The sequence below is a fragment of the Corythoichthys intestinalis genome, chromosome 7 (assembly GCF_030265065.1).
Source record: "Corythoichthys intestinalis isolate RoL2023-P3 chromosome 7, ASM3026506v1, whole genome shotgun sequence".
Classification (NCBI taxonomy): domain Eukaryota; kingdom Metazoa; phylum Chordata; class Actinopteri; order Syngnathiformes; family Syngnathidae; genus Corythoichthys; species Corythoichthys intestinalis.
Genome location: NC_080401.1, coordinates 20,767,102 through 20,789,936, shown reverse-complemented (window position 1 = coordinate 20,789,936; position 22,835 = coordinate 20,767,102). Strand labels below are relative to the sequence as shown.

The 22,835-nt window shown below is 38.2% G+C and overlaps 1 protein-coding gene across 1 annotated transcript; it reads right to left on the bottom strand.

The window, feature by feature from the left end:
• Positions 1-379: 379 nt before the first annotated feature.
• Positions 380-21,955, bottom strand: LOC130919086 (alkaline phosphatase-like). The gene is made up of 11 exons (XM_057841496.1): positions 21,815-21,955; positions 21,209-21,334; positions 15,534-15,649; positions 13,037-13,211; positions 10,049-10,221; positions 8,712-8,846; positions 8,545-8,620; positions 5,776-5,910; positions 5,200-5,391; positions 5,009-5,125; positions 380-1,304 (listed from the first exon to the last, which is right to left on the bottom strand). Exons 1-11 carry the CDS (start codon positions 21,906-21,908, stop codon positions 1,030-1,032), a joined length of 1,614 nt encoding a protein of 537 aa, XP_057697479.1. The 5' UTR covers positions 21,909-21,955; the 3' UTR covers positions 380-1,029.
• Between the last annotated feature and the right edge of the window lie 880 nt (positions 21,956-22,835).

Here is a 22,835-nt window from a genome sequence, read left to right as displayed (position 1 = left end):
AAACAACTCAATATAAACAACCACAATGGGAATACACCAAACTAAGTCTATAAAGACACTCAGATTCCTTTTCTCCATGTCAAAGCAGCTGAACAGGACAGGTAAAAGGGTTTCCTTGAAAGCAATGCAAGTTTCCAAAGTTCATTACCAATATGATGTGACTCATTAATTAGTGAAAAAGAAGGTCACATACTAAACGTTTAGGTAAATATATGAATAGTTTTAATTTAATCACATTAAAAGCAAATTTAGTATTGGAAAAACTAGTTTTATTCATACAACCTCCACAATCAATCAAACAAAACAACATTTTATCAACAAAAAATGTATATTGATGTTTTTTATGTATTTCTACCATATTGAAAAGCTGTAGCTCTCAGATAACACTATTGATGAATAAGGCATCATTAATATTATTTATTTTTCTAACAAACCGTCTACAAAAACACTGTATAAAAAACATTTTGCATACAAAATACATTCATGGACAATGAAAACTGGTAAGTGACAGCAACCTGGACAAACAGAAAATTCAACTGCGGTGCCCATGAGGTGCAGATTTCACACCTCTACATACAAAACATCCTAAACACCTGGAAAGATATACAGTATTATTATAAATTCTTAAGGACTACTGGTGTTAGAGCTTGGCATGGCAAAATGTGCTCTGTGTTTAGAGTCCAGTCCATTCAGTGTCAAAATAAACTTCTACAGAATGAACTTCAACTTCCCTGTTGCCTTCAAGTTATTGTGTAACAATCTAAAAATGAGATTAGGACAGAAACCTGCCCATCACATTTTAGTTACCAACATGAAATACCCACATAAGGCCCTACATATTTTGATTGTTCTTGTTTGTGAATTTGCACTACCGGCTGCATTGTTGCTTGATTTTAAAATGGGAGAGCTCTATACGTATTTACTTTTTTTTTTTTTTTTTGCCAAACATGCCTACTGCAAAGATACTTTGTGTTGCACTATTAACAGTTGTGTCCATTTATGCGTGTGGCAAATGTATGTGTCTGGATGTCATCTGGACAGCCAGAGGAAGCCGATTAGTCCAAATATTAGGTTTGAGGGTGTTGTCACACATGCAGCGGATGTATGGGAATGAGAATGTGGGGGACAGTCGGTGTAGGGTTCCAAACAGGCAGCGTAGGCCATAACATGAGCCACATAATTCTGTTCTTTTACTCCATGGAAGAGGTGAGCCATGGGGCCTTTGGCATAAATAGCCACATCTTCCCCACCATGTGTCTCAGCGTCAAGAGGGACAGCGGCTTGCTGCATGTACTCCTCATCATCTGCAAATAAAATGAGAAGGGAGGAGAATGTTACTAAGTTCTAACCTTATGAAACCACAAAGAAAATGAATAAAACACCATAGATCTTTAGGACTTGAGTCAATATCTATCTTTTGCCAATAAGAAAATTAACTGCTTAACTTTTCAACCAAAATTGTGAGTCTTATTTGCCAGTGCAAGTATAATTGATTCCAGCACCATTCACTCACTCTCTTAGCACATTTCTTTATGCCAGTCAGAGAAATCTAACATGGGTCCTTTTAAATGCAAGACATATTTTTAGATAAACTTGTACAGCTGTCTGCATCTGTGGCCTGCAGAACCAATGTTCGGCAATTTGATGTATATATATAGCCTACAGTGTATATTTTAAAAGCACATTTATATAGCTTCAATAATTAAAGTGTGATATACAAAGTTTTATCTATTTAAGATGAAATTGTATCTGTATTGGCGGGGGCTGTGTTGTGATAAAGGTCCTCAAGAGGTATACATTTTTAGAAATCAATCCCTCAAGAGTATTCCCATATTCAAGGTAACGAAGTGTTACGGCAGTTAAATCGGGTGGTTCCACTATGGTTTTATTCAGGTAGACAAAACTGAGGGCTAGTAAAACTAATCCATCCTGAAGAAGATTAACCCTTGAGAGTCGAAGGACGCACCGGCGCGTCCTCAGCGCACGTCGTCTTTGAAGCGCCCTCACGTTTTAATTACGTCACCCACATGCCGTTGGTTGGTCTCGTTTTAAAGTGCGGAAGTTGCGGTTTACTCTCGTTATTATTTGAAGTCAATCGACCAACTAAAACGTGAGATATTGTCATTTAAGTTTTATAGTTTTATTGTCCTCTCAAAAAACATTAAAACGCTGCATGGATCATTTGTTTATGTCTATATTTCCATCATTTCTTGTCCTTTTTCAAAGCGGAAGATCCATGAAAAAAACACAAATCAAACGAACCCTTTCGAAGTCACAGTGGAAGCACAAAATGCGTTTTTTAAAATAAATATTACTGCCGTGCGAGGTTCCACCGAATGAGAGGGAGGAGTGGTCTGAAGCAGCGAGGTGGCGAGCGACGGCCGTTTGGATCGAGCAGCGACTTTGTGTGACTTTGAGAATGAACAGAAAACTAAATTTAGCGAAAGCAATTGTGGTTTTTGATCAACTTGAGGAAGAGGATGGTCCAAATTCGTCATCATCGTCTTCTTCGGAAGAGTCCTCGAGTGAAGATAGTGACGGATTTGAACACGTGGGTGACGCCATCGACGAGCAGAGGTAAGCCAACTCACTTTTTTTTTTTTTATGCTGAAAAAGTTTCTTTTGAAAGTTTCTTTTGATATTGCAAGACAAAGTTAATTTTGATGCAATATAAGTGTGTGTTTGTGTATATAATAATAAAATGTGCATATCAGATCAAAGTTGTACGTGCACTGTGTGTATCCCAGGCAGGAATTTATAATTTGTGGTGTTCTTCTTTCTATATGAAGATTAGGGATGTAGCACATATTCAGCTATGGTATTCTTTCTATTGTCATACATATAGATTTCCATTATTATTTATTGCTGTATATATTTTTATTTTATACTTTATTATTTTCATAAATAATGACTTTTTTTCATGTACATTTATAGTGACAATGAAAGTAAAGTGAAATGAAAATGGAAGGGTGGAAAGAGGACCGACACCCCATGGAAGTGTGGCTGTGTGATGTAGCCCTGTGTCTAATTCCAGGATGAAACTGCTTTTCGGAGTGGCATGCCTGAAAAAAGATTTAACTTGTTTATTGTAAATATTTTTGAAAATATTTTTTTTCCCATTGTTATATATATATTTTTTCCCACAATCAGTCTTCTCAATTTGTGTAGACTGTCTCAGAAAATTAGAATACACAATATTCTAATTTTCTGAGACAGTCCTGTACATTAATCCACCATTTAAAGCAGGGGTGTCCAAACTTTTTGCAAAGGGGACCAGATTTGGCGTGGTAAAAATGTGGGGGGCCGACCTTGGCTGACGTGCTTTACATAGAACAATATACAGGACTGTCTCAGAAAATTAGAATATTGTGTATTCTAATTTTCTGAGACAGTCCAGTATATAATGTGTGTTGAAGAAGCTTGATTGTGTGTACATAGTTTTCATCAGGTGATGGGCCGCAATACCTAAACTCATAAAGAGATGGCCTCTAAACACTTTTTGTGTTAGATGGTATATATTTTTTCACTGTTCTTCACTGTTTGGTCTGCTGTATATAACCTGTTTTGACTAGAGCATGTATAAAGGCAAAAAACGCCTATGGCTATACCTGTTGTTTATGTTGAATTGTCAAATATAAGACTATTTATTCTAAATTTTTTTGGTTGAATGTTCATCCTAACATGTTGAATAAATATTACAAAGTTTCAAAACGGTTCGTTACGCATGTTTGGTTGTCAATTGGACATCAATATTAAAAATTTTGACAAAACGATTTTGGAATTTTTGGTCTTTTTGGGCCCAAAATGATGATTTATAATTGGTCAGTGAAGGAAACAACAGTTTGGACATGAAGTTCAAGGTGTCGCAAAAAAAGGGACCAAACCAGGCCATCGTAAACAATTCTTTCTTTGAAATATAAAGGCAACTTCAAAGGCATGCAAAATCATACAAAATAGGCCCAGACCTTAAAGGGTTAATATACATAGAGCAGATAACGCAATGACTCAGCAAGTGTGCCGAACAGGAAAATAATAAATGGGTCTGTGCTCAGTGTTCTCCAAATCTATAGAAAACAGATAAGAAATACAAATAGATTTTAGGTTAATCTGATGGCACTAAAAATAGTTTCTCCATCTCAGATTATTGTTATTATTACCCTAATAACACACATAGGTTGTCAACTGTAATATTTATGATGTTATATTCAGACAAAGAGAACATATGTAAAGATCATTTAACCGTTTTAAATGGTGGATTATTTATCATAGGGGAACAAATTATCCAGTGCTAACTGGCACTGTATGAAAAAGTGATTTCTCTTTGTTAAATAGCTAATTAATTTTGACTAATCGTTTTTTGAAAAAGGTTAATTTCCACTGAACACAATCTAACCTGATTCTCCAGACCTGTTCAATTAAGAAATCACTGAAAAGAAAAAGAAAACAAAGCAACACAAAAAACAACAAATGTCTGACGAAATATAGTTGTGGGGGAAAAAAAATCTCAAAAAGCTGCAAACAAAATAACACAATCCAAATAAGTTAAAAAACAGATGAGAAATAAAGTAATTTACCGCTCACAAAGCCATTACTAAAGCTTTGGGACTAACCCAAACCAAGGACAGCATTTGAAAAACTTCCAATTCCTCCTTTGAATCAAATAAGGTTAGTGTTCATGACTCAACAATAAGGAAGAGACTGGGCAAAAATGCCATCCATGGCGAAGTTACCGGGCAAAAATCACTCCTGGATCTTTGTTATTTATTTATATTTGTTTGATTATTTTCAACATTAAAGATGTTAAGCTATGACAACAAATTGGAGAAGGTGGCCAATACTTTTTCCAAGGATTCACACAGATGAGTTTCAGAGGAAACAGAGCGCAGTGAATCCTATAAATATTATAGCTGAACTTCTGCTTCCCAGTGATTAAAAGCAAGCTATAATTAAATCAATATACTCAAGCATGGAAAAATTTTACATCTGAAAGTTATTATCATGTCCTTACAGTAATCCACCATCGTGATGTTCCCTCTGGTTCCATTTATATGCACATAACCAGGGCCGTTTGCGTACAGGATGCTGGTGAAAGGCATTTGGTCATCTGCTTTTTTTGGTGCAAGCCCTGGATGAAAAAAGATGGTGAATGACAATAATAATACACTGGTCAAAGAGAACATGACTTTAAATGACTCATACCAAAAATTGGATTTCCTCGGGGTGTGTTGCCACCAAAAGTGAAGACATGAGAGTGGTCAGCCGTGACAACAGTTAATGTATCAGATTCTCTGCTGAGCTGTGATGCTCGTTCAATTGCTCGGTCAAACATCACAGCCTCTGTTAGTGCAAGTTTTGCTATTCCATCGTGGTGTCCGTGATCAATTCTTCCTCGTATTGGAAAAGAACACAGAAAATGTTATGCTAGTTTTTGTTTTGTTTTGTTGTTGATGATTTTGCACTCATATTTATTAGTTCTAAATCCATAATTCCACAATCATGTTAAGGCTACAATATTTACAAAATATAAATGTCTTCCTCTTTGGAAGATGGAATGTTCCAAAATATCTAGCTAAAACACAGAACTAAAATTCTGGAGGAACTTAAGAGTTTGTGCCCAAGTACCATGAGATGTACTGCAGATGGGCTGATTGGTGGATTGATTAGGTTTTTCACAATTCTGTCAACAACATTATGCATTCTGTTTATGTATACAGGTATATTACTTTCAATTCATCATGACAAATCTTTTGTCTGCTGCTAATATTAATTACTCATCTTCCACAAAAAGAAAATAGCCATTTGGGTTCTTGCTCAGTATTTGAATGGCTTTCTCCGTCATCTCAACAATAGAGGGGTCACGGGTGGTGTTTCGGAAAACCTCAAACCTCATATCCTTTGGCTCAAACAGACCTATCAAGATATGAGATAGTAGATGCAGTTTGAGTAGTATTTTGAATATTTCATCATGTGCATACATTTTAGATCCTAAAAGAAGGATGCAACAACAAAAAGGATCTTATTTGGAGTTATATGTTTTGCATTTCACAAAACTTGAGGTAGTGGAAACATGAGAAAGTAGAGGGAGTGGTAGGAAAAACATCTTGTAAATAGAGTAATTGCTAACAGGTGGCAGGGTTGGCTACAAATGTCAGGTTGTCACAGACAAGAACGATGACAGGTTTAATTAAATTGATAGCACTATGTTGAAAATTTAGCAACATCTTTAAAATGAAAAACTATTCGACTCATGAACATTGAACAACTTATGACCTGCATTGCAAGCCAACAACCTGGGAATCTTTAAATAGTTATGGATAAGTGACAATTTCCCGTTTACTGCTTGTACAAATTAGGAGTGCAACGGTTTGCGGTTCAAAGTCGAACCGTACGGTTCGCCCTGTACGGTTCAATACGCCTTTATGAACCGCGCCTTTTCGGTTTTGCAATTAATTTATTCCGAACGCTTGTGGAATGAATTGGTCGAGCTCTGTGTGCGATACGAAGTACAGCCTTGGAGAAATTCCCGCCCCGCCGCAAGTAAATGTCCGATCGATGTCAAGCACCTGTGTAATAGAAGCCGAGTAACGCCCTCTCTCGCCTACGAGCGAAGTGAAAGTGAAACAAGAAAGAAAACAAAAAGCTATGGCGAGCGGAGGAGTGGAAAGACCGGATTTTGAGGAAGCACTGGCTTCTTTCAAATCTGCGGTGTGGCAACATTTCGGTTTCCCCGTGGACTACAATGCGGTGGGAGAGACAAAAGGAGGGAGAGAAAATATTGAAAAAAAAAAAAAAAAATTTGCAAGCATTGCTCAGCGCTTGTTCCCTATGCCATTGGAAACACTTATAACATGACTCCGGCACCTCAGCTGGCATCACCCACAGATATCACTTTCTCAGAGCAGGACAACCATGCTGACACCAGTGAAAACACACAGCGGGCTTCGTTACTTTATTTGCAACGCTTGACCCGCGTTACATTGTTCCCTCGTGGACATGTTTATCCAACAACGTATTCCCTGACATTTATGAAATGGCACGCAAAGCCATCGAAGATGACTTCGCTAAAGCACATAGTTTCGCCGTGACCACTGATAGTTGGACATCCCATGCTACAGAGTGCTACTACCTAACTGTGACGGTCCACTATAATTCATACCTGTCAAGTTGTACGGTCTCGGCGTAATTTGTACAAGCGAGCACTGATTTTTAAATGTGTACACCGTACGTTACGTTCAAATTCTGTACGTTTTTCGTGCATTACGTTTTTTTCCCTCCATTCGTTAATACGTTGGTTGAATGACGCGAAAAAAGTCAGAGGCACGGAGAGGAAAGAGTGTTTGTTGTGACACTGTAGCAAATGCGATGCTAGGCTAGGTGGCTCCAATATTTCCTGACTGTAGCCGACAGCCTACAACCTACGCCTAGATATCTTATGCATATAGAACTACATGCGAAATGACAGACTCGGTAGCATTAGTAAACAGCCGCCATTTTAGAGCAGTAAACTTCTCAGAAAGGCTCTGTTGTAGTGAACCTTCCTAGTGAACCTAAGTAACTTTTTATCTAGAAAACTCCTAAATCAGCAGAATCTTGACTTGAGTCTATCTTTAAATGATGAAACAGTTTTGAAATTTTCACATGTCAAAAGTAGACAGAAGGGAACTAATGCAAAAACGGGAGCAATTTTATCAACTTTAACGGTTGATTCAGAACATTAAATGACCTCCAAACATAGGAAAGTTTACCATGTTTTTTTTGTTGGTTTTTTTTTTGAAAAAAATGAAAAAAAAACAAAACATGAAAGGTAACACCAGTTACTTTGCCAAGCAACTTTTTTACTATTGTGTGTGTATTTCAGTAGTCAGTCACTAAACTAGCCAAAGAGCTAAGAGGCATTTTAACAGTCAAACATGTATACATTTTAAGTGTTTATTTCATTTTTTAAAAAGCAAAATAAAGGCAGTTTTATTAAAAAAAAAAAAAAAAAAAAAAAAAAAAAAGCAAACCAATACCGAACCGAAACCGTGATCCAAAACCGAGGTTCAAACCGAACCGTGGGCTAACTGAACCGTTGCACCCCTAGTACAAATGCAAAGCACAGTGTTGAGTTAACAAAAATGAAACATGCTAAACATGTGCTCTCAAAGATGTTACAGGTTAAAAATTAAGTGAATGTTTATACATAGCCTTTAACATTAACATGATATTGCTTTTATAGTGTCTCAAACAGATGGTGACGTGATGACTCCATGCTGCTATCAGGACAAGAAACTTGCCCTTGAATTCTTATCACAATTGTTAGGAGTTAATGACAGACAGCTATCGATTTATGGTGTCACACGTTTATGACTTCATATAGTTGTTAAGATGAAAGTTGATGTCTCGTTTCTGAACCCCTGCAATGGTTTCACAACATAAGATAAGACTGAGTTATCATTATCAGGACATAGACATGCAAGTATTTGATGTGTGAGGAGAATATTTTACCAGTACATTCTTAGAGTATAATGTCACATATTAATGAGCAAATTAACAGTTAATTACCCATGAGCCGGTCAGTAGTTTCAATGTTAATTTGGTCAAAATCCTTCCTGTGCCAAACATAGTGCGAACTCTTGTTCTGGAAGAAAAAGTAAATCACACTTAATCATAGGACAATATCTAATCTCATGCCTTAAAGTTATTTTTAAAAACATTTAAAATGACCCTACTGGTTTAGCTTTTAACCAGACGTCTATAAGGTTTCTCCGGTCTTTGCGGTCTCCCTTGCGAGAGTTTGAAGTTGGATACTCAGGGTCGGACGTGCCTTTTGGTGTCATATACATCCTCCCTCCCCCCAGGATCACCTTATAGGGACACAAAGATTCATTATATACTTTACTCCAGTTGCTAAAATGTTCTGTTGAATTTTTACATTGTCATAGTGCTCTACCATTGTGTAATTACATGAGCTAGGGTCTGGGTGACCAATGCTGCGTTGTTGATGTTTTGTTTAAAGAAAAGGCTATTTAAAATTACATGTTAAATAGCCATTTTACTTGTGCTCAGTTTCAAGTTTATGGTACTATAAGGCAACTTCTGTGTACAAAAATGCTAATGACAGCCGTTGTATGTCAACTCTAGCCAAGCGGAATTAACTGACTTTGTCAAAAAACAAACCTTATAATTACTTTTCACGATAAACAGTACATTTAATATTTAGCAACATGGATTATTGCTATTATACTGTACGCTCATACATGGAAAACCCAGGGCAAAGAAAGCAAAATTTTACTGTAATTTTTCAAGTAAAGAAAGACACAAGAGTTGGCATGTTGATGAACCTTGAATAAGGCTTTCTGGATGACGTTAGTCAAAAGGAGTATGGAGGAGGGATCAGCTGAGCCCATTGGATGCCTTGAGGGTAAAAAAAAATGAATAACCGGCTGTTGTACTCTGGCTTTGGATCATAGAGTAGAAATGTCAACTTTGCAAGACTTCGTAAACTAAACTGAGCAGTGTGCACAAGTACACAAGTACTACTCACAATTTTATTTTCAAATCCTATGGAGTCAAGAAGAGCAGTAACAACTGTGTGCTTAATAACAACATCATCAATGCTGAACAGCTATTAAGGCAATAAACCCTCAGTTCATTATTAATGATCCTGCGAAATGCCCTGTCTGTGTGGCTCCAATGTTCTGATCGTTTAACCTGGCCAAAGTCCTTGCACGCCTATTAAACTGTATGAAAATTACCATAAAATAATAAAGATCCACCCCTTCCACTAAACAATAACTTTTATACTAACTATATTCTACATGTGCACGTGAATGTGCTAACAAAAATCAATCTAATGCTGGAAAATTGTAAATATGGCTGTGGAATTTATGCCTCCATCCAGCAATTGTCTATTGCTTTTTATGTGCAACCTACTTCAGGTAAAAGGTCGAGCACATCCAGCATTGGTCGCCAGTAAATCCTTTTGACTTTTGACTGGGCCGGGGGTGAGGGGTGGTACTGTGCAATTTTCATAAACATTTTTACAAAATAATAGCGATGGTCTCACATCAATGTCAACGTTGGTAACTAGTTGAGTGGCGATGTCCACACAACCTTGATGGCGTGCACTACTTGGAAGATCTGCATCACTGTACCAGCTACGGCTGACTGAGTGGGCATAGGCAGCAGCTGGTGATGCATGCTGGACCCGAGTTGTAGTCACAATACCAACTGATTTACCTGGAGAGTGACGAAAAGACATGATTTGTTAACATTGAAAAATTTATAATTGCATTTCCCTTTCAGCAGACTGCTGATAACGCTTGATATGCTGTCATGACCTGCTACTCAAGTGTTTGTTAAAAAACCTATAAATAATTTGAACATTCTACTGTATAGCTTTGTTTTTGTTTTTTTTTCCTTTTTTTTTTTCTTAAAGGCATTTAACATTATATTTAAGATACTTTCGCCGAAGAAATCTTGGGTAATGTAAACAAAGTCTTACCCAAACATATGCTAAATCATATCTTATTCATATTTTCCATGATAAAAGTTAAAACTTTTTGATGGGTTGTGTAACTGTGAATGCTGAATCTTATACAATAATGTGCTACTTTATTGCTCTTAAAGTGCGTACGACAGGATAAAAAAAAGTCTTAAATAGCATTATTATGTGAATTAGAATCGTATTTTGAGACGATTTGACTATATACAACAATTTGCCAAAACGCAGTTGACAAGAAATTATTTAATCCACCGTTTTAGCATGCCTACCATTATAGGGCTCTAGCGTCCCCAACAGGTGGATGACGTCAGTGGGAGAATGGTTTCATCTGATTTAGTATGGAGCCCATTGAGGGGGAATTATTCATAACGAGGAAAATGAGAAGAAGAGAGCCGAACAACGTCATTGTTTAAGTCTCTCTACTCCAATATTTTTAAAGGATATTCTTTTTATCAAAATTTTTTTCCCAATTGCTAAATAAATGGTATGGTCATGACATATAACAATCTTGTGCTAAATGGAATATGAAATAATAAAAATGCATTTATTCAGTCAGACATGGCACAATTACTCCATAATGATCAAAACTGATAAAACGATATTTTATGCCACGTCAGGCTTTTGTCATTCCCTTCCCCGGCTGTGAATGTAAACAAACCAAGAGGCATGACAGCTAGCCGACATGCTAACCCAAACCGAGTGACATCTCAAAGTCTTATTTTCGCTTTTCGGAGCGAAAAATCACACAAAACTAGCCCGGAATATGTCATACTGCAGCGGGTTGTCGATTGTCTTCGTTGATCGGCAACCCGCCCGGCGGAGAACAAGTTACAGCTTGTTCTCCTGCTACTACGGACAGGAGAGCTTGCCGGGGAAGCAGCTGGAGAGTACCGCCGGACAAACCGGCCGACGTCGGAGGAACGCGTAGCTGCCACATGGTCAACACAAATATAATGAAAAATAATGCTTTACTACATAGCGACGACGTAAACAAAGAGCGGCGTGCAGTTGTTGTGCAGCTAACATGACAGACAGAATGTGTCTTAGGAGATCTTTTCTACATGCCCATCCATGATGAAACATAAGTAAATAGTCCTTTATTTAAAGAAAGTTTGTGGTGTTTATTTTGTAATCGCTGTATTCACGGCCATTTTTAACACAAAGTTGCAATTTCTGATGGGGTTGAAAATTTGACAGAAGACCGGGCACATGAAGAGGGCAATAAACCGAGTATAAGGCTCTCCCAGCGGGGGGATGTGTGTCTCGGTCGTCGGCTGAGTGGACAAAGAGCATGTCAGCCACAAAATCCAAGCCACCTACGTTTTAAAATGATCCCAGTATTTGACATAATACAAAACACGATGTTTACTCACTTCCTCGTAAGTCCAATGGTCCCACAGTAGTAGGGCTTGTTTTGGCCAATATCCACCGGTGAATGGGAACCTTTTGAAACCCCAAAAAGGCTCACACGCCTCTCCCTGGTGCAGTAAAATTTTTCTGCAGCCGTTTGGCTGGTGTAATGCGAAAAATAAACGAATGAATCCGCAAAATCAGCTGAATCCTTAGTCCTTCTCATACAATAGTACGGCTGGATAGTGGAGAGGACTCCTTCTACCGTACATGTCACAGCGCCCTCTTTCTCAATTCGAGACTGAAGCATGAAGTCATTCATTTTCATGGCGCGGGATTTAAAAGACAAAATAAATATAGCGATAGCTTCCACACACATCCAAGCGGTCCATTTCATTCAGGAGCATAAAATACCACGGAAAATATGATATAAACATGCTTTTTGCTGTCATAGGCACTTTAAAGGAGATGTGAACAAGGCTGCTTATTGGTGAAAAAGAGTCAGCGATGTTCATGCCTTTAAGGCTCACCTCTCTTCCATTTTCCTCGAGACATGCCTCTGCATGTCCACAAATTACCAAAACCTGGACAAGAAACCCTCCTTCGTTGGCGTACCCTGACTGGTCTACAAATGTGCCGCGTACAAAAATGGTGTCCAGATATAGTAAGTCAATCAGCAGTATTTTTAATTAACAGCAGGAATATTTGCATACAGTATGTGTAATCCGTCAGGTGATGAAATAGAAGACTATGACCTTTTGAAAATAATATTGAAAGTCAATAAAATTTGATTTACAGAAGGCGCTGAATCACAGTACAGTAGTCTTGCTCTGCAGTAACAATCTAACATCGGGCTCTTTTGGATATCCAGTGTCATAATATTTTAGGAAGGTTTATCTTAAAAATATATCATGCTGTACTTTAAGAAGGCTTAAAACAAGTCAATCATTTTCTTGAACCAGGTCATAAACATGGAAACTTTAATTAATCACCCTCCAAACATTTGACGATCACTCCACAATGATTTCCTACTTAGGCCTAATCTGAACATTGAACTATACCTGATGTTAGTAGTCCAGTAACATTCTTATCAGATAATGATTTTATTCATCTTATTATAGAGATAAGAATCATATCACTTAAACCTGGTGACCTATGTTCCAACGCACAACAAATGCATCTCTGTTTTATAGCCTTTACCTTTGGCTTTTGCACGTCGCAGTACGGAGTAGACCTCGTTGCCAAAAGTGGTATTACATTCATAGGCCACTGCATTGCCGCTCAGTCCAACGGTTTTGGCGTTGGCTTTCACTCCACAGTGGTAGGCTGTAGCTGTGCTAGCACTGTCTGCCACCTGCTTGTCTACACTGTATGTCTGGTGAAAAGAAATACATTTGCTAAAGGCAACAAAACTAAAAATTAAAGACCAAATGCACTGGCACATGTCAATTTAACAAAATATATTGCAATAAATAAATAAATGAATAATGAAAGGAACACTTGGACATGACAGAAGTTGATGTAAAATGCTTCTCCATGTTATTATTACTATCCTTTTTGTACTTTTTCTGGTTTGGCTTAGTTTTGATTCCACAAATGCCATATTAATCAGAGACCTGCATGTTTATAATTGCTGGGCTGGTGCATACAGTGTCATCTTGTGTTTTTAAAATGTATTTTGACTTTTTATTTGACCTCTTCAAATTGTCCCTAGATATGAGTGTATGTGTGATTGTTGTTTGTTTCCTTGTGCCCTATAAGTGAAATGGAGGATGAATTCATTAATTTCTTATTTAACTTCCCTTCAAAGAAAGATTTAAAGAATACTGTATTTCTGTGGTCTGACTTGACTTAGCACATGAGAAAATGTTAACATCTAGAAGTATAGCTTTGAACTTTCATTCTCTCTGTAATTATCCTAATTAAAGACTTATGGTGGATTTAACTTTGATCCGACCTTAAACCTATTTTCTCATGTTTTACCACAATGTCAGCATTTTGACGCAAACTGTCGACTTTACCTAGTTGAGGGCTCAAGTCTAAGCGAGAAAGCACGTGGCAAGGCGGAACATATAGAGCTCAAGTTTTGGAAGAAATAACTGTACACACACAACTGAGCTTAATTTCACATATGTGCTGTACCTCGCTCTCCCACATTGTGGGCAAATAATTACCGTAATTTTCGTACTATAAGGCGCACCTGAGTATAAGCCGCCACCCACCAAATTTGACACAAAAATGACATTATTATGTATTGTGACTGTATTATGGAATATTTACACCAAAAGATATCAACCGGTAACACTTTATTTGACCATGAAGCTTTGAACCAATTAGCTCCAAAGCTTCAGGAAGCTTCATTAGGCCATCATTGTTCTCTTGGAGAGTCAACCTCTAATGCCAGCTGCTGTCAACACTGTTGTCATCCAACATGCCTCCTAGCATGCATTGCAGCGCTACAGATGTAAATAAATCGAAATGCCTGTTCTGTGCTAATTATTTCTTCACTTAGTGTTCTAGTTGTTTCATTAATTGCTAATGGAATGTATTACCACTTTATTTGAAGGTGGCGCCATGAGACTGTCATAAGGCCATCATAATTATGACATGACAGTGCCATGAGCATCAAATAATGCTTATGACAGATGTTATTTTATGTCATCTGGAAAATTATCTCCCTTTTGAATGGTTGTAAAAGATCCGAGCTGGACATAAATGGAGTTAGTGACATAATTTGCTGGATGGCACTTAATGACATGTCATGAGCATTCATTAATGCCCATGATAATGTCATGTCATAATTATGACTGTCTAATGGCAGTCTTATGACGCCGCTGTCAAATAAAGTGTTACCTATTAACACAAATAAATCAACAAATAAGCTGCACTGCACTATAAGCCGCAGGATTCAAAATGAGGGGAAAAAAGTAGCGGCTTATAGTCCGAAAATTATGGTAATTATATTAATAATGTCCATTCATTGCTTTTTATTTCCAGTATCAGAGTGTTAGGTACTAAATTCAAGCACAAGTAAGATCTCAATCAAGTGCATAACAGTGGATGGTATCTTGTACAATAAAGTCAAAAGACAGAATACATTTTTCCTAAGTGCAGTAGTGGAGAAACATGTCTATAATAGCCAATATTCCCTGAAGTAGGCAAAAAGGTGTTTTTTTGTTGTTGTTGTTTTTAAATGCCGGTACTAGTATTTTGGCCAGATTGTCCTGCCTACTTGTCACGCATTGGCTCCCCATTGTGCTATGCACTGTCAATGGCTGATACATGCTTTAATGGAATGAGGAAGTGAAGCAGGCTTCGTCTGAGTCTTAGACAGAGAAAGAAGGAATACAGTGACATGTTTCACAGTTACAGATACTATTAAATAGTATGTGTCTATTTTCTTAGCTACTTTTTACCTCTTTCAAGTGTATCAGCGTTTATGTGCTCCATGAGCGTGAAGTGATTGACATCACATTTGACATACCGTGGCTGCACCCTCCGTTATCATTATTCTAAGAAATGATCTTTTGCCTATTTAGATTATTTGACCAACTATCCTTGACCAACTATCCTTCACATGAAGGTCATTTACACTAGGACGTCTTCCTTTAAAGTCAGCACATGATAGGAACATTTTTTTTTCACTTTGTGTAAACTAAAATAGGTGTGTTGTGTTAAAAGGTCGGTGTGTTGTCACCTTAGAAAGTGCCACATATGGAAAAGTGTCCATTGCCAGTACTGTCTCCTCCCCTGCATTGCCTTCCATTTGACCTTCAAGAATCCGAGCGGCTGACACAGTGGACACACCCATCCCTAAAAGGCATAGATTGACAGGTTACTGAGCTTCTGTTTGATTTTGTTTAGATTCCCTGAGTAAATTTCTACCAATGACTGCTGTGTTTAAATTGGAAAAAAAAAGAGGAAAAAAGCAATGGTTTGCATTAAAGAAAAAAAACAACCAAAAAATGAATAAACTACATTGCTGGTGGCACGTTGATTGGTTAGAATGTCCGCCTCACAATTCTGTGACAAGAGTTGCCGGGCTCTGGCCTTTACATGTTCTCCCTGTGTCTTGGTGGGTTTTCTCCGGGGAGTCCGGTTTATCACAACTTCCCAAGAAGGCGCCTGGTTGGCTGAATGAACATTCTAAATTCTCCATTGGTGGAATTGTGAGTGGTGTGAAAAGTTGTTTGTCTATATGTGCCCTGTGATTGGCTGACAACCACTTCAGGGTGTACACCACCTCCTGCCGATAGTTAGCTGAGATGTGAACCTCATGATGATAACCAGGTCAGTAGATGAATAAATAATATTCCGAGTACTGGAGCACTAAAGAAGTAAAAAACACAGCCATCCCTTTTTCCCCCTGTTCTAAAAATTATTGTGCAATTATCTTTTTTTCATATTTTTAAAAATCGGAATTATTTTTCACATGTCTTTTACTCTCCCATGTATGTTGTCCACATGTTGAAGATGTTCGTTCATTCTTTTGTATATTCTTCTATGGTAATGACCTCACTGACCCATTTAAGTTTCAAAAGGTATCCTCTGTTTGTGAGAATCCAAACACTAAACCAGACATCCCCCCCCCCCCCCACCCCGTTTGAAAATAAAAAAAATATTTGTTTGAGGAGCTCAAGCTATTCCTGTCAAATTGAGCTCAAAAAAGGAATTTAACCATCTTCCAAGTAAACAATGTCAATGCCATCAACATCAACTGAGAGTCCAAATGGACCTGCACATTTAAGTCAGTGGTTTTCAGACAGAGCAGCACTTGGCGAACATTAAGAGCACCGTTTAAATAATAATTCCAATTTCAACATGTGCAATTTTACACCTCTATGCAACAACAAAGAACATTTTGCCAACTACAGTATATCTTGTCTGAAACTCTTGTTTGTTTCTTAGTTTGTTTTTCGCAGACAATTAAAGAGATGGGTTCCATTATTTATTTTATTAATAAATTCCATCTCAAACGTATTAGTTGTCAAGATAATTATTCTACTTTTGCTGTATAGTGTATATGCATTTTGGTTTGACATAAAGTAAATAAGGTCATGAGTGTTTAATATTTTAGAATATGTCCATTTATTTACATTTGGATTTGATACAAATCAATTAATAACAATTAAAACAAAAAAGTCATGCAAGATACACGCTTTGTTTTAACACACTGCTGCCACTGACCAAAATAGACGTCCATCCATTTTAACTGCGAGGGTTGGCAGCAATCATTTTTACCAGAACGTGGTCATTCGCTCTAACCCTTCCCAGTTAAAATGGTTTAGACCAGTGTTTTTCAACCACCAGTAGTGTGCCGCGTACTACTATTGTGCCGTTGCGGAGTGTCTGGTGTGCCGTGGAAAATCATTCACTTTCGCTGTGGAAAATCATCTACTTTCGTCTGATAATTAGGTGAACTAGGTAAAAGTGGATGATTTTCCACGGCACACCAGACACTATGCCGTGGCACAGCAGTGTGCCGTGCTGCTGCACAGTAGTTGAAAAACACTGGTTTAGACATCTATCACCTTCAATAGCACTGAATGAGTGAACCTCATCCAATTTACATGTGACTGAAAGGTTTGTTATTTTGCTGATGTTATGATTATTTGAATTATAAATGCTGTTGAATGTCCATGCTTGGGAGTAAAGACTCATTTTATATCAGGCAGAGGAAGACCCCAACATGAAAACCCTAGCTATAGAGGACTTTAAAGATGCAAAGACAAGATGTAGAGATGGAAGATGATGGAAAATCAGATCAAATTGGATCCAGTGGACACATATTGGCCATAGCTTATACATCCATTTAGAATTTCCAAAGAAACCACGGGTGTACAAAGTAACAGATGTCATATGGGTTGACCATGGAAAATAGCTGTACATGATGACAGAAACGTTATGCTTGAAAAGAAAGACCCTAACATCTGTTATTGATATCAGCATTAACCTCTCGGGAGTAGGAGTGAGGGAATCACAATCTCCTATATGCACGGCTTCATATACTGAAATAAAAAGTGTGTTACAGTAGATACTAGATGATGCCGGAAGTATTTTCAAAAAGAATTCTGAAGTGAAACAACTACCGAGGTTACGGTGATCAACAAAAAAACAAAACTTTAATGCAAAAATATTACATGTCATTGGGTCACAGGCTTGATGCAGATATTGCAAGCTAAGAATTGCAACTAAACTCAAAGTCTTTCTCCATTTTGTCTCTTTTAAATCTGTTTCGTGGACTGCTCATGTAAAAATTGGCGATTTGAGTCCAATCCATATCTGGAAAGTATGTACACTTACACATACTCTATAACAGGTCCAGCATAGAGAACACCTAAATATGCCTTTTTAAAAAATGGCTAACATCATTAAATACACTTCCAAATTTGGTGGAAACATTTTTCCCCACTGGTTATAGTCATCTATTCAGTTACATTGCTTAAAGAGGTCACATCTTGCAGATCTAATCTGACAACCATTGCTGCACTCATTGGCATTGCTATGAGAATTCTCGCTCCACATCCTTAACTCCTGCTGCCAAGAAGTCCTCATCTCTGACTGACATAATAGGTAATATATCACACAGTGACTTTATGTATTTAACCACCTGAAAATATATATTTTAGAATTAACATTACACAAACCTTTTCCTTTTCCTTCCCTTTTATATACTGGTCATTGTGGAGGAACACATAACTACAGTGGTATGAAAAAGTATCTGAACCTTTTGGAATTTCTCACATTCCTGCATGAAATCACCATCAAATGTAATCTGATCTTTGTTAACATCATACAGATGAAAAAACAGTGTCTGCTTTAACTAAAACCGCCCAAACATTTATAGGTTTTCATATTTTAATGAGGATAGTATGCAAACAATGACAGACGGGGGAAAAATAAGTACGTAAACCATCACATTTAAATATTTTGTCCCCCCCTTTGGCTGACTTCAACCAGATGCTTCCTGTAGCTGCAGATCAGTCTGGCACATCGACCAGGACTAATCTAAAGCCCCTTCTTATCTACAAAACAGCTGTAGTTCAGTCAGATTCCTGAGATGTCTGGCAGGAATCGCTGTCTTTAGGTCATGCCACAGTATCGCAATTGGGTTCAAGTCTGGACTTTGACTTGGCCACTCCAGAACGTGTATGTTGTTCTTCTGAAACCATTCTGAAGTTGATTTACTTCTGCGTTTTGGATCATTGTCATGCTGCAGCATCCATCCTCTTTTTAGCTTCAAATGTCTGACAGACGGCCTCAGGTTTTCCTGCAAAATATCTCATAAACTTTTGAATTCATTCTCCCTGAATGATTGCAAGTTGTCCAGGCCCCAAGGCAGCAAAACAGCCTCAAATCCTGATGCTCCCTCCACCATGCTTCACGGTGGGGATGAAGAGTTGATGTTGGTGAGCTGTGTTCCTCCCAAACAATTCAACTTTGGTTCCATCAGTCCACAAAATATTTTGCCAAAACTTCTGTTGAGTGTCCAAGTGCCTTTTTGCTGAAATTAAAAGAGCAAAAGTGATTTTATTTAGACAGCAGTGGCTACCTCTGTGGAGTCTTCCCATGAACACCATTTTTGGCCATAGTTTTACATATAGTTTATGTATGCACAGAGATATTGGAGTCTTTAGCAGACACTCTAGGGTTCTTTTTTACCTCTCTGAGTATTCTGCGCTGAACTCTTGGCATCATCTTTGGTGGACTGTAACTCCGTGGGAGAGAAGCAACAATGTCTAACTCTCTCCATATGTAGACAACTTCTCTGACTGTCGATTGATGAAAATCCAAACTTTTGGAGATGGTTTTGTATCCTTTCTCAACGTGGGTGGCGTGGCTCAGTGGTAGAGTAATTGTAATTGCCCCCAACCCAGAGGTTGTGGGTTCGATTTTCGATTCGCCGCCCTGATGAACATGTCTAAGTGTCCTTGAGCAAGACACTGAACCCTACGTTGCTCCTGGTGCTGCGTCACCAGTAGGTAGATGGTGAGATAGTGTAAAGCGCTTTGAGCGCCTAGAAAGGTGGAAAAGCGCTATATAAGTGTAACACCATTTATAACACCATTCAACCAAATCAACAATCCTTGTTTGCAGGTCTTCAGACAGTTCTTTTGACCGAGCCATGATGCACATAAGACAGTGCTTCTCATCAAGACATTTCTTAGCAGGTGTGTGTTTTATAGGGGGCAGGGCAGCTTTAAACCACTCACCAGTGATTGGGAACACTTGTGACTTCAAATGTTTGGTAAAAATTGGTTTCAATAGCTCTTTAAGTCTCCTTAGGCAGAGGGTTCACTTTCTTATTTCCCCCTTCTGTCATTGTTTGCATGTTATCCTCATTAAAATATGAAAACTTAAACTAAATGTTTTAGGGGTTTTAGTTAAAGCAGACACTGTATTTTCATTTGTGTTATTTTGACAAAAATCAGATCACATTTTATGGTGATTTTATGCAGAAATTTGAGAAATTCCAAAAGGTTCAGATACTTTTTCATACCACTCTAATAATATGGGTGAACAATTATGTACTGTATGTTTACAAGAAGACTGAGCTGTAAAATTGGTTTTATATATTAAATATACAGACAGAACCCCAACTATTTTTGTGAAAGGGTCTGCTCCAGCATGACAGTTCCCCTGTGCATATACAGTAGCAGGGTCCGTAAGGATAGGCATGGGTGAGTTTAATGTCAAGGAATTTGAGAGCCCAGAAACTAAAGCCCATCAAATACTGTGCATTTGGAATGAAAAAGAACAGTAAACGTGTGCAAGGCTTCTTTCTATGTACAGCAATAGTAATCTCTGAACAGACTGATGTACTGGAGAATTAGTTCCACTAATTGATTCTAAATTGGATTTTTGATCTTGTAGATTAGGGGAAACAAACGTATATCCAAACCCTTCTTTGGTTTGGCTGTAGGTACAATCTCCAAGTCTTGCAATCTTTTTGTCTAAATCCAAAGGTGGACTTCAAATTTAAATGCCGGTTTATGGGCTAGGTATTTCACGCTCATCCCTTTTTATTCACCCTGTCCAGTGTGATATCTCTTGAAATTAATCAGGGTACTGGAATGCTGAAACTCAGTTACCTTTGCACACTCTGTTCCAAATGGTTTATCCAGGCTTTCATTTTCCCACTGAAAACACGCGCATGGCCATCGTATTCTAAACACATTCACTCAATCCAACATGACTGAGTACTTATTGACTACTTACACATACACATTGTCCTGCATTGGATATTAAGAACTGTTTTTTGCAATCCATCAAGCTAGATTTAAAAAGGACCTTATCTGCTTATTGATAGAAAATATTCTAGTAGTTCGACGAATATTATCTCCAAAAATACTCTAGTAGTAGGAAGAATACCATCTCCAAGGAACAAGATGATGTTTTTGGCCTGGTGCTCCAGAGGGCGGAGTTTCAACGCAGCATCCAGTGTCTCCTTGGCCTTGGCATCCCAGTAGGCTGGTTCTCTTTCATGCTCGTACAGGACTGTGAAGATGACCAAAAATATGATACTTGCGTGTACAAAACAATAGGATGCATTTCAACACAAAATCAGAGGACATAAGTATTACTAATCCGTCTACTGTAGTCTGGTGTACAAACACACATGGCATTCCTATACTTAAACTACCCACGTGATGTACATTTCAATTCGACCTCAATCAAGCAAAGAATAATTGAGAAGCCACATGTTTTATATCCCTTAAAAGATACAAAATAATTTAACTTGCCCCCACTCTCCATCAGTAGGTAGACACAACAAAAATATGTTCCACACTTTCACTTTTACCCATCTGCAGGATTGCTGACATTCCTCTCTGCTTACACACCTGAGTTTGTGCATTCTGTTCTGAGGCACAATCTGTCCTCACACACATTACTATGTTGAGTTTACCTGCATCTGCACACACAGTGCTAGAAATAGCCAAACCACAAGGACCACTAGTATCCCTGTTGACTCCTCACCTTGGCTCTTCACAGTAGTCCAATTTCTTGCCAGCAACATAGTTCCCAGAAGAATCAGTGGGAGATTCTGAGGCCGGCAATGTGGCATCTGCATCCCTGGTGTGATGTGAACAGGAGGTTGGACACGACCGGTTTTCAGAGGAAAATGCCAAAACCAAAAAGGCACAAACACAACCTGCCTTTTTAAAGCCTTGCTGGGTGTGTAATAAGAAGGGCCCTCGCTAGCTCATAGGCTTGGAGAGAATGTCAGAGAGGGAGGAACCAGAGAGTGAGAGAGAGAGTGAGAGAGAGAGAAGAAGCGAGAGACCACACAGGAGTACTGTGGCATCACATCTCCTCCTTCATTTTTATTGTTTTAAAGGGGTTAATACTTCAATGCAGTCCTCCCTCACAAATGTGAGTGATAGAAACTTGAATGGGCTCTTGATGTGGCTCAAGTATACCAGCAGCTTGCAACCGGCCGAAATGAAAAATGGGTAGGAAAGAAAGCTACTACATAATTTTGTGTTGGCATTCACTACAAGACAAATCATAAGCATTCATTTTTCCATTTCTTCCCCCTCCTCCTTTCATTGACAGTTCTAGCTATGCTGGAGAATAAGCGTGCCTTGATTCTGCTTCATATGAGTGGAAACGGTAAACGGTGGCATTTTCATTCTTCTTTTTCTTTCTTTCTTCTCTAGCTTTGCAATGAAAACATACTACTGGTGATAGTTCTCCTTTCACCAAATCAATATTGCCCCCCACCCCTAATGTTTAGTGGTTTTATGCCATAAATTAGCAGAGTACAGGATCGAAAGGCTTATCTCCTGCGCAAGCACAGAAGTTAAAAGTGTGATTTTAGCGGACTCTTATTCAACACGGCAAGAGGAATCACATTTCAGGCAAACGACTCGCACCTCATGAACCTCATTACCGCATTGCTCCTTTTTGCCAGCCGCTCAGACATTGCCAACATGGCTTTATGGTTAGTCAAGTGCTTAATTAAAAGTGCTTGAAACTGTACTGTACAGCTGCCATT